This window comes from Erythrolamprus reginae, unplaced genomic scaffold (assembly GCF_031021105.1).
Source record: "Erythrolamprus reginae isolate rEryReg1 unplaced genomic scaffold, rEryReg1.hap1 H_12, whole genome shotgun sequence".
In the NCBI taxonomy this organism is placed as follows: Eukaryota; Metazoa; Chordata; class Lepidosauria; order Squamata; family Dipsadidae; genus Erythrolamprus; species Erythrolamprus reginae.
This window is the reverse complement of record NW_027248465.1, coordinates 281,390-299,392: the sequence shown is the minus strand read 5'-3', so window position 1 is coordinate 299,392 and position 18,003 is coordinate 281,390. Positions and strand designations below refer to the sequence as shown.

Below are 18,003 nucleotides of genomic sequence, written 5' to 3'. Positions count from 1 at the left end.
ATAAAATAGTTTTCGTGGTGTGTACCACCAACTAGGGGAGCTGCAGCTCGAAGGAGGTTAAACCCACGGAGGGTGATAACCCCACGCTGCCCAACGTGAAGCCGCCCCACGATGCCTGAAAGAGAAAAGGACACAAGAAGATAACATTAGAGAAAAAAGCATTCTAAGGTACTTTACTAAAAAACACAGAATTTACTAAAAATCACATGCTAATAGGCAAGTGTGACAGAGAAAGAACTCAAAGTCCCATTACTGCGACTGAGTTTTTTTAGACTGGAGGGCTAAGGGGGGGGCGGTGCCTGACTATCTATCTAAAATTTAAATATTTAAATTGAACTCAGTCCTAGCCAATCAGGCTGAGAATAACCCATCCTGGACTCTCCTTGCAAGTGCATTGGAGAATTAACCTCTAGGCCACAGGATTTGATCCCTTCAGCTTTGTACCAGGGAGGGGCTATATGTTTTTTTCTCTGTTGGATCACCCTGGTATATTGAAGGAACATCACAGCTCCTTTTTGCCTCTAGGCCCAACCCAGGGCCATTTCAAGGCAGTTAATTTATTCATAGCCAACAAACTATATTCTGTATGTATCACATGTTTTTGCTGAATTTTTAAAATTAAGGGAGACTAGGATAGCGCTATTTCAGCCTTGTTCTGGCCTCATCAGTTAGCCATACCCTTATTGGGATTTGATCCTGGGGCTTCTGCCTTGGAAGGCAGAGAATTAACCTCTAGGCCACAGGATCTGATCCCTTCAGCTTTGTACCAGGGAGGGGCTATATGTTTTTTCCCTCTGTTGGATATATATATTAAAAACACAAGCAAGTGAATTTAATATATTTTATTGTTATTTTTAATGAACACTTTTTTTAAAGAATGAGAACTTTTTCTCATAGTATTGCAATAAATAAGAATCTATTGAATTGTTTCATATTCAGTATAAATTCTAAAAATGTATTTTATTTTCTATAAGCTATTATGCATATTTTCTAGCAATTTTATTTATAATGCTACTTCAAAAAAAGTTCAAAGAATGCTAGTTCTTCCTACCAGGCACTTTTGGTTTAGAGTGGCTAAAGTAGTAAAGATCTCTTCTGTTACTCTGTTGAGTTTACCGTATGTATGTCTGAACTGGAGTTGATAGCTTTTTAGAAAGAAACAAGATAGGGATTGAGATTCAAAGTAACCCTTAGATAATTTACTTGTGTTCACTACGTGTCTCTCTGCTCACACTTCTTCATTATACAATTATTTTAATAAACCTTTAAGTTTATTTAAGTTATCAGACAGGAAAGGAAAGAGCAAATATCTCAGAACAATTGCCTTGTTTATTGTCTGAAAAATTTAAAGGGAACATGTATACAATTTTAAAATATTTGGCTATATTTTGGGGTCTGTTAGTTCCTATGCATAGTGGAATCAAAGCACGTATTAGGTTTTATTGGTTATAAGTTTGATTGGGATATTGTGCTTAAGTTATACTTTAGCCGCTGGTATGTAAACATTGGAATATTTATGCTATTTGATGGTACAGGTTAATAGTCTCTAGTAAGAATTTCAGGGTTTTCCTATAACACCCGGATTTGTTTTAAGTATGTGTGTTTGATTTTGTTTTATTCTCTTAAGATGTTGTGCCACATTCTGAACAATCTGTGTCTGTACACGCCATGAAATTCACACAAGCAGAGATTCAGGCAGAGAAGCAATCTCATACAGCAGAGGAGCAGTCTCATACAGCATCCACAGTCCTCAAAACCCTTAGAAAATCTAAGGAAGAATATGACTATTTGGATAGTATTATCTCAACAGCTATTCTTGAAGCCTTAGGAAACACCAACAAAATATCTCTCACATCACTGAATAAGTCTGAAGATGCAGTGAGTTATGACTCCCCCGCTACCAGATTTATAGTGCAAGAGACAGCAGAATCAAAGGAATTAGAGCTTAAAATAACTTCCCCAGCTTATGAAATATCTGCTGCCTCAGTTTTTGATTTAAATCAAAACAATTCAGTTCCTTTAAAGACAGATGTCCCTCCAGAGGCTGAGCTGTCAGAAGAGGACCAGTCTGTCTTGGAACGCAAAAGTGTGCAGGAAATCAAGCAGATGCCAAGTGAAAGGTTCAATGATGATGAAAATATTACATCAGTCAAACCCTCTGATGAGCTAGGGAAAGATATACTGAAAGGTGATTCCCTGATTAAAGAACAGATTCCGATTTCCGAAGAGCAATCATATTCTAGTGATTTTGAAGAGTCTTCCTTTGGAGCAGATATATTAAAAAATGGGATATTTCTTACTGAATTTCAAAACGATATTCTTGAAGAGCCTACATTATCTTTCAGACAAGATGCAGGAACACAGGGAGGAAACTCTTTGTACACAAAACATTCTAGGAGTGAATCCCCTGTTTTTGGAAGTGATGATGAAATAAGTGAATGTCTCAGTGAAAAATCTTTGTCTGGAGCTGATAGCATTCAGTCAGAAAGATTGTTAGAACTCCAGTCACCAACAGAATTTGTGAAAAATAAAGAATGTGGCGATGTGGAGAAAGAACCATTTGATGATGATGGTTCATCTCGGCCTTCCAGTTTCAAGCCATCATCAGAAAAACAAGAAGATATTTTGCTAGGTTTCAGCATTGGTGACCGAGTTCTTGTGTGTAATGTCCAGCCTGGAACACTGAAATTTAAAGGCCAGACAAATTTTGACAAAGGTTTTTGGGCTGGTGTAGAGTTGGATGAACCTGAAGGAACTAATAATGGCTCTTATAATGGTATTCAGTATTTCGATTGTAAAGAAAAACATGGTATTTTTGCACCTCCACAAAAAATCTCTCTTTTTTCAGAAATTAATGAGGTAGATTCAAATGAAAATTCTTTCTTTACATGTGAACTTGATAATCAACACAAAACCAATCAGGAATGCTTAGACAGTCTTGAAAAAGAAAATAATAAAAGAAATTCAAATGAGAAATCTCCAAGAGAATCATCTGCCTCAAAAGGTTCAACTGAAGCTGGAGATTATGTAAAATTCAATAAACCAAGTGGCTGTTTGGCAATTATTAGTAGTGTTGACAAGCTGGATCAAGAAACCGGTGACTTTGACTCTACCAAATCTTCCCAAAATGATAATGGTATGTTACCTCCCGCCATTTTAAATAACCACAAAGAAGACTCTGCTATTGAAGTAGGAGGGATTTTGGACAGTAGCTTTCCTGAAAAATGGAAGCAGCAGTGTGTTTGGCAAGAGCAAACAGAAAACAGATTTTCTCCCAGTAATCTGGAGATATCTGCAACGCCACTTCTAGATTTGTTGACAAAAGAAAGAAGCCAACTGGAAGCCCAACTTAAAGTCCCATCCCAAGAAAAGGAAGATCCTCTAGAAAGAGTTGGTTTCTTGGCTGACAGTCTCCTGCAAGGTTTTGTGAAAGACACAGTCAGTCAATTTCAGCAAATCAAAAAGGGAAGGAATGAGAAGATCAATTTTAGCAATCAAGGACTTGGTGCTGTCCAAGAAAAGAACTTAGCAACTAATGAACAGCAGAGGTTTTTAGTTGTATCAGAATTGGATGATGGAGAAGAAGTATCCTCCCCAGATTTGTGTCTCAGACCAGTAAGTATCGTTCATAATTAAGATAAGTAAGACTAGAATAATGCTTCAGTTTTGGAATTTGATAGGCTGTGGCTTATTAATAAGCTGTGTCTTAACAACAAATGTTTGTGTTTCACATTTTTGTTTGTTTTTAATCACCTTTGTTTTTATCATGTTTATATAATGGCACCATTCAAATCAAACTCTCCAAGGATCAAGAATATAACAATAGTATAACTAAAATTACAGCAGTACTACAGTAAAATAAAGTAAAATTAAACCAACATTTCACTAGAAATACATCACAAAACAATGGTGTAGTAGATACAATAACAATGGCTGAAACATCCAATACCATCATCTCAGTTTCTATAAATTCTCAAAATTAAAACCCCACACATTTATTTTCAAAATTCTTTGGAAAGTTTATAATGTAGAAACAAGTTTGGTATTGAAAGAAAAGCCATTCCAAAGTGCAGTTCCAGTATCAAAAACCACCTGTGAATCTCGTATCCCCTAACTTCATTGAAATTTGAACCAAGCATTTCTTTCAGGATATACAGTATGCATTGAAGGGTCAATTACTGTTGAAAAATACAGTCCTGAAGACCTCAGTGCTAAGCCATATGATGAGAGTAAGCCAACCATGACCTATAACTTTTCAGTGGTCTTTGGTGATAGTATCCTATAGAACAGAGGTCCCCAACCGCCGGTCCGCGGACCAGGACCGGGCCATTGGGGTTTTTCAGCCAGTCCGCGGCACCGCTGACAGCTAGCTCCGCGGCCCTGCGCCATATGGTGCAGAAGTTTTTACCTCTCAGCCCGGGAAATTTCAAATTCAGCGCGGAGGACCGACCTCCACGCTGGAATTTGAAATGAGAAGTGTTGCTGCTCTACAAACATAGGGCAGCAACAGTTCCTTAAGGAAAGGCAGGAAACAAAGGGGCCAATTGCAGGCCCGCTTTCTTCCCTGCCCCTTAAATCCCAGATTTTCTCCTCCCCGCCCCCCGGCAGCCAAACGTTGTTTAGCAGCCGGCGAGTAAGGTACAAAAATCGTCCGGGAGGGGGGGGGGGCTGGGCCTGGCAGTGCAGCTCGCTGCCGGGCCTCTCCTCTAATCGTCCGTGGGGTGGGGCACTGGGGTTGGGGGTCACGACCGGTGGCCGTGGAAAGTTAACAGGCCTAGTGGCGCAGCCGGCGCTAGGCCTCTAAGCGTCCGTGGGGGGGGGGGGGCGACCACAGGCTTCCAAAAGGCAAGCGGCCTAGCCTCTTGCTGCCCGTGGAGGGGGGGGCGCCGATGCCAAAAGGCAAACGGCGTGCCCTGCCGCTTAGGCTTTTGTTGCTTCTGGAGGGGTGGGCGCCGATGCCGAAAGCCTCAGCGAGGTTTGGCTGCCGGGGGGGGCGGGGAGGATTAACGGATCGCGTCGTTTGCCTTTCGGCTCCATCACTGAGGCTTTTGCTGCTCGTGGAGGGGAGAGCGCCAATGCCGAAATGCAAAGGGCGCACCCTGCCGCTTAGGCTTTTGCTGCTCGTGGAGGGGGGGTTGGCGGCGCCGATACCAAATGCTTTCCCTCCGCGGTGGGGGGTGCAGGGCAGGCGCAGGCAGCCCCAGGAGACAAAGAGTGAATGAGAGAAAGGAAAGAGAGAGAAAGGGAGGGAGAGAAAGAAGGAAGTGAGAGATAGAAAGGATAGAGAGAAAGAGTGAATGAGAGAAAGGAAAGAGAGAGAAAGGGAGGGAGAGAAGGAAAGAGTGAGAGATAGAAAGGATAGAAAGAGGGAATGAGAGAAAGAGGAAATGAAGGAAATGAACCCCACCCCCATATGACCAAAGCCCCCCCCCCCCCCCCCCCCGGGCCATGGAAAACTGGTCTAGCTTAAAGCCGGTCCCTGGTGCAAAAAAGGTTGGGGACCTCTGCTATAGAGTTCCTGACTGTCATCTAGCTAAGTTGTGATGAGTGCATAAGTCAATGTCACAAGATTCTCCTGCTTTTAGGTAAGGCTACTATCAGTCAATAAATCAATTAGAATAGAGCTGGAAGGGAAGACTTCTAGTCCAAACTCCTGCTCCAGCAGTAGACCCTATGCCATTTCAGATAGATGGTTGTCCAGTCTTGTCTGAAAAACTTCCATTAATTGTCCTCATTGTTAGGAAGTGTATACATAATCCCAGGTTGCTTCTCTCCTTGATTAGTTTCCATCCATTGTTTCTTTTCTATCCTTCAGGTGCTTTGGAAAATAAGTTGACCCCTTTTCTTTGTGATAGCCCTTCAAATACTGGAATACTGCTAACATGTCACCCCTAGTCCTTCTTTTCCCTACACTGCCCATATCCAATTCCTGCAGCTGTTTTTCATACTTTTTTTCTCCAGACCTTTAATCGGCTTAGTTGCTCTTCTTTGCACTTTTTCCAAAGTCTCAACATATTTTTAGTAATGTGGTGATAAAAAACTACAAAATCTGGTCAAAAGTCCTTTGAGTTAGGGGCTCCACCTGCCTATAAAACAGTACGCATGAGTATAAGGATCCTAATATTGCAAGTATCTCCTCTCTGGGGTATCAGAACCCCATCAATAGACATTATGGGAGATGACAAAGCATCTCAATGTATAAAATATCAATTCCATTTTGTTTGGGCAGTTATATTTTTTTTGTAAAAGAAGCTGATGACAATAAATTGAACTCAGTTTGAACTCATAACAAATTATAAATGCCACAAACTGCTTTTAAAGCTAGTGTTTCAGAAATGATTTATTAAAAGGTGAAGAAGAGAATCTTTGATAAAATAAAATAAAAAGATTTCATGGGCTATTTTATAGTTGGTTTGGTTAGAATATTTGGTTTACTCATATTCCTTTTTTGTTTGTTTACCTATGAAACTGAAAACTAGATGAACAAGAACTGCAATTATTTATTTGTCTTTATATCCTGCCTTTCTTGAAAGAGGAAAATCAGTGTACCTATCATGTTTCCTAAAAATTAGGATCTCCCCTGAAAATAAGCCCTCTCCTAAAATAAGCCCTCCTCTGAAAATACCATTTTCTCTGGTTAAGATTAAGGAAATCAGGTAAGCCGGCAAGAGAAGCCCCATCTTACTCCACGCACCCCAAAATAATAAGACCTCCCCAAAAATAAGGCCTAGAGCTTATTTTGGGGTTCAAAAAATATAAGACAAGGTCTTATTTTGGGGAAAACATGGTATATTTCTGTCTAGTTATATCCTCACAAGAATACAATGAAGAAAGATAGTAAGGAATTTAATATGGGTAGGTGTAATCCTAGTCAATACATTTTGCCATGTTAAGTGTTTTAGTTTTTTCGGTATAGAATTGTATTCTTGAATATTGTTTCTCTGTTAGGGATGCAGTCCATGAGTTACTGCTGTTGTACCATTTCCCTTTAATTAACTGGGGCCTCCACATGTGACTTGCTCTATATGATCACCTACCAAGGATATACTTCCATGGGTCCCTTAGTATAAGCCATTAGACTTTCTCTGTATCCCACTTTCTTGCCCCCTAGGGGGGGAAAAAAGTCTAACAACTGAAAATATGACTATACAGTGATCTCTCGGTTAGCGCGGGGGTTACGTTCCAAGACCTCCCGCGCTAACCGATTTCCGCGTTATACTGGATGCGGAAGTAAAACCACCATCTGCGCATGTGCGCCATTTTTTTTCATGGCCGCACATGCGCAGATGGTGGAGTTTGCGTGTGCGCGGCGGGAAAGACCAAGGGAAGATTCCTTCAGCCGCCCAACAGCTGATCTGCTCCGCAGCGCGGAAGCAGCGAGGAGCCGAAGATGGGGTAAAGGCAAAGGGGAAACCCCATCTTCGGCTCCTCGCTGCTGCCGCGCTGCGGAGCGGATCAGGTGTTGGGCGGCTGAAGGAACCTTCCCTTGGTCTTCCCGCCAGATCACTTGCCGCTTGCCGCTTGCCAGTCCACGCCACCCTGGATGAGCGGCCCCGCATGGCCCCAGCGCCGGACTCCGTTGCCGAACGCCGAAACCGGAAGGGGCAAGGTGGGGGAGAACGGGAGGCTCAGCATTCCGTCAGCCGCAGCGCTGGCTGTCAACTTTTCTTTTTAGCACTGGGGAGGCAAGTCAGCTCCTGCCCAGTTTTAAAAAGAAAAGTTGACAGCCAGCGATTGTTCCGCTGCCGCCAGCATGGCCTGGCTGGCAGCGCCCAGGATCACTCGGCTGCGGGTGGCAGGAAAGCGAATGTCACGGGGCTGGGCTCGGCTCCATCCTCGGCTCCCCTCCTACCAGCCCCGCCGCGGAACGCTCCATTCTGTTCCCTGCCGGCCCGATTGAGCGGCCGGCGGTCTCCATTCAGGGAACAGAATAAAAAAAAAATTATTTTTTAATATTTTATTTTTTTAAATAATATTTTTTGAAAAACCGCGTTGCAGCGTTTCGCGCTAATCGAGAACGCGCAAGTCGAGGGACCACTGTATATCATTAAAGCATTAATGGATAATATTTATCAAAACCAGGAGCATAATGCAGGGAATACTTAAGGTTCTATGTAATAATCACTTTCTTATTATTTAGGAAAGCCCTGTATTTGGTGCCAGTGGACAGGAAGAACTTGCCAAGAGGTTGGCAGAACTGGAACTTAGCCGGGAAATTCTGAACGAGTTAGGAGACGACCAAGACTGGTTTGATGAGGATTTTGGCTTGAGTTCACATAAGCTCCCTGAAAACCAAGCTGAAGAATCAGCAGTATTACCTGAGATAGAATTGCCAAAAGTATCCGCAAAGCCATGTGAAGAACCTTTGGCTGCACCATACGTTGCAGAAGAAGTAGAGGAGTTGGTGCATGAAGCAGTTGAGAAACTATGGAAATGCAAAGAGTTGGGACATGATCTTCAGACCCTCAGCAACATGAATGAATTCCCCCAAGATGATGACATTGAAATTGTTAGTAAACGAAGCTACAAACAGGTATAGCAATTATCTCAGATTATTGTGAAGTGTATAAAAATAGAGGAAATGTACCAACGGAGTCCCCAGTCTGTTTTAAAAAAGGGACTGTTATTTTGGATTCTGGAGTGCTATATTTGGACTCAGTGGTAGAATGCAATATAAAACAAGGTATGGTGTGTTTGTGAAAGACAGATACAATGAAGTGTAAATAGAGGCATTTTTCAAAAGTGCTAAAAATAGTAAATTTTGGCACCAGAATGTAATAGAAAACAAAATTATATTCCACTTGCTGCATAGCTAATGTTCAGCCAAAATACTTTCATTAATATTTTCATTTAGTTCTTTGAAAAATGATAGAGTATTATAATATACCATGGTGATACAATGTTTCTTTTATTTTTATCAAGCTTGTGTTTGATTTAACAAGAGAGATTTTTGAAGAAATCTTTGCAGAAGATCCAAATTTGAACCAGCCGTTATGGATGAAACCCAGCAGAAAAATTTCTGGTTATTTTCGACGAGTTAAAGATCCAAGTGATCTTGAAGAAATAAAAGTAGGAATAAGATTAATTGCTTGAACTTTAAATATATGTATAGAAATAAAATGCATTTCATCTAGATAGCAGTTCTCAGATGTTTTGGTCTTAGGACCTAGTTATATTCTTTAAAATGATTGAGGGTCCCAAAGAGCTTTGGTTTACATGGGTTATATTTGTGAATATTAAGGTTTAAAACAAAGAGGTTTTAAAAGCTTTATTTGTCTTCATGGACTCTCTGAAAGGGTGTTGAGCACTCCCAGGAGTCCCCAATCCATGCTGAGAACCACTGACCGAGAACTTAAGGTAGAATATTTAGTCTAGTGGAGTTTTATCATGCATTTTTATCTGGAAAAAAATATATTTTTATTTGATTTTTTTTAATTTGGGAAAAAATATTTTTATTTGATTTTTTTTTAATTTGGGAAAAAATATTTTTATTTGAAAAAAATATATTACATCATCAGTCATAGCCCAAGATGAGTGTGCATATGATACTATCTCTCATTTCCCACTATAGTTTCTTCTTACTGTATTATTTTCTCTTAAATATTAGTTTGAAACAGGGTATGGATGCCTGCTTCTATTTCTTAAAACTAAAATAATATTATTTAATTATCAATTTAATTGTCAATATTTAACACTGTTCCAGTTACAAACCCATACAAGATGGCTTACATCTAACATGCAATATATATATATTTAAAATATAATGAATTATAACTAGCATATAAAGAATTAAAATCCTTCCACTTCAGCAACTAATAGTAGCTATACCTGGATTAATGAGTCAAGGGGTGGGGATAGTTCCAAAAGAAATGCCTGATGCTGCATTTATCTATATATTGGAATGTACAACAGTTGAATCAGTGTCATAATTCATAATGAACTTCATGGATATTTCTAGAATTATCTACCAAGTTGCTTTACTATAGAGTAGAACCACCATAATTTTTGTTGCAAACCATTTGGTCATGACCTGAACCCAATTTTGGAAATTTGGCACTTACAAAAAAAATGCCGCAGAAGGGGAAATCAGCCACCAAAAAATGTGATTTTTTTTCCCATCAAAACCCAATTTGGTCATGGTCAGAGGTTTACCTAACAATATAATGTGTTTTCTGTTGCATAGAAACATAGAAGACTGAAGGCAGAAAAAGACCTCATGATCCATCTAGTCTGCCCTTATACTATTTCCTGTATTTTATCTTAGGATGGATATATGTTTATCCCAGGCATGTTTAAATTCAGTTACTGTGGATTTACCAACCACGTCTGCTGGAAGTTTGTTCCAAGGATCTACTACTCTTTCAGTAAAATAATATTTTCTCATGTTGCTTTTGCATATATGCCATGTCTACGACCTCAGCAGAAATCTTCTCCCTGAAAGCTGCTTGTAGAATTGACGTTGCAACTAGAGAAAATGTATTTAATTAGCATTCATTATTTTTTATTTTTCCTTTAAAGGTCTTTATAACAGCTGAAGTTTTAAAGCTCTTAAATTTGACAAAAGAATCAAATAATAAAACAGATTGGCAGAAAATGATGAAATTTGGACGGAAAAAAAAGGATAGAGTGGATCACATATTGGTTAGTAATTGTTTTTTCAATTATGTATTGTAGTCAGGCATAAATAACTGACAACCTGCAACCTGCATGGTTTGAAAAAATGGGTTTTCAGCCCTCCTAAGCAGAAAGATTGTAGACAGGCAAATGAAAATTGTCTTTTTCTGTGCCTTTGAAGAACCATATTTTCCTTGTGTGTACTCATCCTTATAAACTATGGATAAATGAGCCAGGGTGGCGCAGCAGGTAGAGTGCTGTACTGCAGGCCACTAAAGCTGACTGTAGATCTGTAGGTCAGCGGTTCAAATCTCATCAACGGCTCAAGGTTGACTCAACCTTCCATCCTTCCAAGGTGGGTAAAATGAGGACCCGGATTGTGGGGGCATTATGTTGGCTCTGTCAAAAAGTGCTAATTGCTAAGATGTTGTAAGCCGCCCTGAGTCTAAGGAGAAGGGTGGCATAAAAATCGAATAAATAAATAAAAATCAAATAAATAAATCTTAACTAAAATTAGGCATTTCCAAATTTAGATTTTTAAGCAGAATAAGGATTTTTATTATTATTGTTATTTAGAAGTGTATATAGGCCACTTCAATCAGAGTCAACTCACTGTACGGTAGGTAGGTTGTTTGATTGTTCAATGAATTTATAGATACAGAAATATGTTTGTGACATAAGAGATACGTTGTTTGATAACCTAAGAATATGCATACCTCTGGAAAAAATGGTGCCTTCTTGTTGATTGAAAACCCAAATTGATTTTCAGAAGAAACAATAAGAAATATGATTGTTGTTTATAACACAAAAATTGAGTGAATGATTGCAAATTATTTATAAATGGCAAAAGAAATGGAGCAAAAAGATGAGGCATGCGTGTTGGGAAATGTTTATTACAGATGGGAAAATTGATGGAGAAGTTCAGAATATGCAATTGCTGGTAGAAAGGTATTTGGTCTATTGTAAAGAATAAATATTAATGGGAAAGTGTACTTCTAACCACTTTGTAAAGTGAAAATAAGAGTTGACTAAATTAAAAAAGCAAAGGTATGTTTAATTTCTTAGGAATTGGGTATTTAAGTATGCATGATAAATCAAGATATAAGGTTAAGAAGGTATAGCTGTTCAGAAAATGTAGACTGAAAACAAAAATGAGTGATCTGGAGTAAATGTACATTGAGAATGAAAATCAAATTGCAAAATAAATATATGAAAGAAAAATTAATGAGTTGAGAGGAAGAAGAAAATAATTGCTGCCATAACCTTAATGGATTTGGAACCATTTAATAATGCTGGCATTGTTGCAAAGCATGAACAGGCTTGAAGTTACTAACACTTCAGAAGTAACATGAGTAATTTCAGTGGAATTTGAGTCATACCAAAGCCTGGCTTACTGGAATGGCCAGAGTTAATGATAAGTGATATTGATTGATTGATTGATTGATTGAATGATTGAATGATTGAAAGTTAGTGTTGACTCTTAGCGACTTCATAAGTGGTGATATCATCCTATTTTTAATTTTTGTTTTAATTGTAATATATCTAGAAATTATTTGTTTTCTTTCCTGTGAGTCGTTGAAAATCTGTGACTTTTATATAATGATGATTAGATGGATTTACAATAATAATTTTTATTATATATGTTTACAGAGTAGTATATTAATAGTGGTGACTTTTCTCCCTCCCCTTTCTAATTCTAAGATTCAAGAATTGCATGAAGAAGAGGCTCAGTGGGTGAACTATGATGAAGATGAGCTGTATGTGAAGATGCAGCTAGCAGATGGGATTTTTGAGGCCTTAATTAGAGAGACTATTGATCTCCTCAATCAGATCTTTGCAAAACGGAAATTGTCTGCCTAACATCAGACCATATTTTGTTTCAAAATTGATTGGCTGAGAAGTCATACAACGTTCCCTCTTCCTGTGTTGCCTTTGGATCTCCTACACTGGATTTGTTCCAAAAAAGGCTTCCCCCTTCCTCAAAATGTTTTTGCCAATTCAGTATGTACAATAATACTTGGCATTTGTTCTTTCAATATTGGCAGTTTGAAAATGGTTGGGATGGAGCACCAAAAACCCAACAATGGAAACTCAAGTTACTAGTATACATTCTTCATTTTAATAACTGCTCTACTTTGTTTTATGTGTAATTTATAACTCTGTTTTCTGTCTTAACAATGTATGTCAGTTCAACCAAGTATCTGTTCCTCCCTCTAATGTAATTTTAATCTTTTTGTCTCGTTATGGATTTTCTGTCATTGGATTAATGCATGAGGATCTGAGGAGTTACACTCCTTTTTTTCAACTTAATTTTTATTTCCATTTCTTAAATGGTTAATCTGGGCTATTGTTTCTGATTTTCCACTATATTTGTTTTTTCCTCAGTGAACCACCAGCTGCTCCTAAGTAAATGGTACTCAGGATTCTCTCAGGATTTTAATATGTGAGAGATAGGAAAAAATGCTTACATAATATGGGCCATTGATCCCTTTGATTCCTCCCTTGCTTATCACCTTACTGTAATGTACTGGTGAAACCATTACTTGAATAGCTAGGGTTAGGAGTATATGTACCAAAGAGAGTGATACTCAGTGCTTGACTCTGGACCTGATTTTTTTATGCTTGTGACATTTGTTATAACTTATTTTATAACTCCTAAAAATCATTGTCAGGTGCTCTACGAATGCACTGTTAAAGGATTTAAAACATCAGAATATCTATACATTAGGAATGCATCTGTCTCATAAAAATGAGGTGTCATACTATTGGCTAAAAATGCATCAGAGACAAGAGTCTTCAAAGATTCAAATGCATGGGGGGTTTTTCCCCACTGTGAGGTAGAAACGGATTGTGAAGAGGTACATGTTACATCAAACTAATGTACTTGGAAAGGGAAATAGGATGTCAAAAGGCCTTTTGCCAAGATTTCCATGACTGTTAGAGTGGGCCACGAGCAAACCCAGTGTGGCTCATACTGCCTCCATTCCTCCTCCCGCCACCCCCAAAGTTTTCTCCAGGGAACACAAAATAATCTAGGGTTGACTACTGATGCCTTAATTTGAAATCTTGATTACTTGAGGAAACATTGAATCAGAGTAGATTCAAAATCTGTTAATCTATCCCAGCAGAGACAGCATTCCAAAGCATAGGAGGAGGCATTCCAAAGACTGTGCGCCTATTTATGCCCTTTTTTCTTTCATCTTTAGTTTCTTGGTCTTCCAGTCAGTATATGTTTGAAGTACTCTCTTGTGGATCTCGTTTGAAACTTTTTTTGACTTGTTTGCTGTTTGCACAGTAACACACAACCAAGATAGCTCATTTTAACCAGAAAATATATATTAAAAAAGGTGTTGGCATACAATCAGAAATGCTCATAGGTGGGTTGACAGAATCACATTTGTAAACTTGGGGTGATTAATTATACCTAAATGGGCTAAACAGAACAAAAGACAGAATAATTAGCACATAGACTCTAGCATGTAAATGCCAACTTTAAACAAATCTGGTGGAGCAAGCTGCTATGAGTTAAGTATTTTTCATACTGAACCTCAGAATGTTTTTAATGCATATTTAATACCTAAGCAAAGTTACCATTTTTTCCTGTTTTGAAATAAATGAGGCCATTTTCTAACAGTTTTAGGTTTTGACATTTTGGGGTTATCCATATTTTTTGCCTACCTACATAGCTAAAATGTGAGAATCAAGGGAATATCCAAGCAAAGAGGATTGGGGAAGTCACCAACTTAAACTTATAGCTATATATATATATATCAAACAGAATATTGACATGTCCAAGGTGATGAAAGCAATAGAATAGTGTATGCAGTGTATTGCTTAACTCAGATTTCTTGGTTTAATCAGTCGTGGTGCAAAAGTTGCACTGCAACCAATCTAAAGGAATGGGGCCAAAATATGGTATAGATTTAAACTGTGGCTGTTATAGCATTTTTTGCAAGGCAGCAATTACTTGAGCATGAATCCAGGAATATTCTAGCGACAATTTTGGCTGTGAAGGAACCCTCACCAGATCCATATATACCAGAAAGAGCAATCCATTCAGGCCTTATATGGCATTTTTTCTTCTGTCCCACAACTGTATGTGGCATAATTCTGTGAATTCACTTTATCCTTAAAGGTTAAATATACTTTTGACTGCTTCACTACTGATATCACACATCCAACTAAGTTTCAGCTAAATTGACCTAACGGCTGAACTGCATGTTACCAAAGCTTCCCAATTTCTAGTATGGTATCTGGCTGGTATGGTGTAGGCCCTTAAGGGCTGTTAACACTGGGGTTCTTGAGAAGGAAATTCCCTTTTGGCTCAAGTGTAATTATCTAATCACACCTTGCAATTGAATAGATTGGGTGAAGAAGGTGTCTGCAAAATGAGAAATGTGAGTTAAGAGAGTGAAAGAGTGTATAGCTACTTGCCTTAAATAGCTGTTCTGGGCAACCTTCTTTTGCTCGTTGCACTGACATATTAAGGATGTATTCTTCCCCAAATCCTCTTTCTGCTGCCTCCATCCAAATGACCCCAAATATTGATGCCTCTATGTTTTTTTCCCTGATAGAGAAGAGTTATACTGAGGTTCTCTATTATAAAAAAGGGCTGTAGACTTGTGCTCAAATACCTGTTGATTTCAGTGATTATGGTTACCAGATTCAATTTATGCACCATCTCACAGAAACAACCTACTTTTATAGTTTTCTACCATGCTTAATTATTCCTGCAAGTGAGATTGGAGGGCCATGTAGCTACTCTAGAAAAACACACCTAAAAACATTTTTAGAGATTGACCATAATACCTCTAGCTCACTTTGAGAAATCCTGTGTGTGTGTATAAACCTGCAATATATGCTGTTGTCACTCACAAATTCATGAATTCACATACCTGAGTGTCATTTCACATTTTTGGTTTTTTTATTTGCATGCAAATACAGGCATGATCATTGTGTATTCTAAATGTGAAAGTGAATTTTAACACAGTGCTCAGTGAATCCTTTAAAGGTTGTCCTTTTCCCATCAGAGTTCAGAATGGATTTAAGAAGCATAGAGAAGTTTAATTATGACAAAGAATCACAAATTGTCTTGTAGAGTATATCCTGAATATATTAAATTATATTATACTCAGCCATCAGAATTCACTTTTTAGAGAAAAACACTATCAATAATATATAAAATAGGGCAGCTAGAAAATAAGGACTGTTAGTCTCTTTATTCTGTATTAAAATGAATTTTAATTCTTTAAACTTTACAATGATTTTTTGAGAAAAATTGCATACCTGGAAATGTATGCAAACATAAAGAGCAACAATATTTCCAAATCTGTTCCTGACCTATAGATTTAAGATAAAATCCTGAAGAAGTTCTATTAAAGCTCAGTTGTAATGCAAAATGATCACCAAAAGGACTATTTTATGTGCTGTTGTATAATCACTATTTACTTCAAAGGGAGGCTTTAATAGGACAGATGTTCCAGGGATTGTAACCTGTCCCCTTTTCAGTGCTCCAGTATTTCAGAAAATTTAACAGCAAGGTTTTATGGCCTGTTTGGCAAGCAGGAGGAGGACAAATGGATGATCTTCAAAAACAAAAACAAAACGTGGCCTTAGCATTTTTTGCAATACTTGAATAAAAGTGTGTATTCACTAAAGAAATACCATAGCACAGCATTCAGAGACCTTTGAAGTCACTGCACACAGTAAAGCCTTTTTTTTTCAAGCAAGTTTGTTATTTAATCAGAATTGATTGACTTCTGTTCCAGCAGCAAAAACAGTTGTGACAGTTGTAAAGTAATTCTTTGTAAATTGTACATTGTCAATATAAACAAGCAAAACTCATCTGAATTAATTTAAATTCTCATGGATAAAGAGTAAAAACTATACATTAATAACATTGCAGTAAAACATTTTGGGCGAGCCTTTGCTGTACATTTGCAGAGTTGTCTTGGAGAAGCTATTCTTCCTTGCACACTGTGCTGTGCAAATATTGTTCCTGCCTATGTGTTTATATAAGTAACTTATAGGTTTCCAGGCCAATTCCAGCCAATGTACACACTTCTTTGTGTAGTACGGCTTGGTAGAATACAGGGTGTTAAGGTTCATGTAATTTTGAAATGTAAAATAAAGCAGTATAGTCTCTTTACACCAATGTAAATACCTTTGTTATTTTGACATGTACTTTAAGAGAATAAAATCTGTAAATAAAGTGATTTATAAATTATCAAATAGTTTATCAGTTGTTAAAATAAAGTTCATTTGTTCATATGCTGTTTGTTCTGAGTAAATCTTGTTCTGCTTTGGGCCTACCGGACTGGAACAAAGAAGCCTCCATGAGCAAAGGATTCAATTCAAACATTTTCATATAGTTAAAGATGCTTTGTACAGACAAAAGCAGATTTTTCAGTTCATGCTGGCAAAGGCCCCGCTCAACTATTATCAAGAGATAACAAACTGCGGGCCCCTTGAGATAAGAACCGTAAATCACGCACAGACCCTTACAGATCTCCAGGTTACTTTTTCCCCTCATTCATCGGCATCTCTGCATGACTCTTAAAGGAGCCACAGCAGTTTCTCAGCCCGGCACTTCGGGAACTCCAGATGTGAGTCCTCCACCATGACAAACAATGAAACTCCATGCCTCTTTACCCAGAACTTCTCTCTTATATACAGACTGGGTGAGGACTGGTCAACTGTTTCCTAGAGCAATAACTCTAGACTTTTTTCCATAGACTGTTTTCTAGAACTTTTCCCATAAAGCTGTTCCTGTCTGCTGGTTCCCAACGTGGGGGCCCTGCCCCACCATGGGACAATTTCATTTTAATTTGGGGCAATTGGAACCTTGTTGAAACCTAGTTAATAGCCTTTTAGGCTTCTTCCATGTGAGTAGTTCACTTTTTGAATAATAAGAATTATATGTGAGGGGGGGGAGGTCTCAGGATTTTAGAGATGCTTAGGTGGGGCATGGCCAAAAAAAGGTTGGGAACCACTGTGCTAAACCTTCTGACCCGGGCATCTAATAGGGGTTCCTGATCTTTAATGTCCTCATCCTCCTCTGACTCAGACATTACCATCATTGGGATTTCTACAGTCTCTGGAGGTTCCTCAGGTTCCAACTCTCCCGCACTCTCACTATCTGACTCAGTGTCATGAACGCTGGCCTAGGATACCAAGATGGACCCGGTTCATCCTCCTCAGAATCTGTGAGTCACTGCCCCAGTCGAGGACCACTCCCAACAAATCTAGCTCTCAATTCCCTTCAAAAATATTCACCGGGGACAAGGTTGTTTTCTTGATCAAGTCAGTGTCTAATTAATCCAGTATTGTGTTTCGAAAATCAAATAAATGCCTCTGAGCATTCCAACATTAAAATATTTGATTTCAGCC

The 18,003-nt window shown here is 38.4% G+C and overlaps 1 protein-coding gene across 3 annotated transcripts in view; it reads left to right on the top strand.

The window, feature by feature from the left end:
* LOC139155347 (centrosome-associated protein 350-like) overlaps positions 1–16,884 on the top strand; it is a 118,415-nt gene extending 101,531 nt beyond the window's left edge. For all 3 annotated transcript variants that reach the window (XM_070730482.1, XM_070730481.1, XM_070730483.1), the window contains exons 34-38: positions 1,628–3,615; positions 8,141–8,533; positions 8,923–9,069; positions 10,519–10,641; positions 12,316–16,884. In XM_070730482.1, coding sequence (XP_070586583.1) covers positions 1,628–3,615; positions 8,141–8,533; positions 8,923–9,069; positions 10,519–10,641; positions 12,316–12,474 — 2,810 coding nt within the window. In that variant the 3' untranslated portion in view covers positions 12,475–16,884. The remainder of the gene's footprint in view (positions 1–1,627; positions 3,616–8,140; positions 8,534–8,922; positions 9,070–10,518; positions 10,642–12,315) is intronic.
* The last annotated feature ends 1,119 nt before the right edge of the window (positions 16,885–18,003 follow it).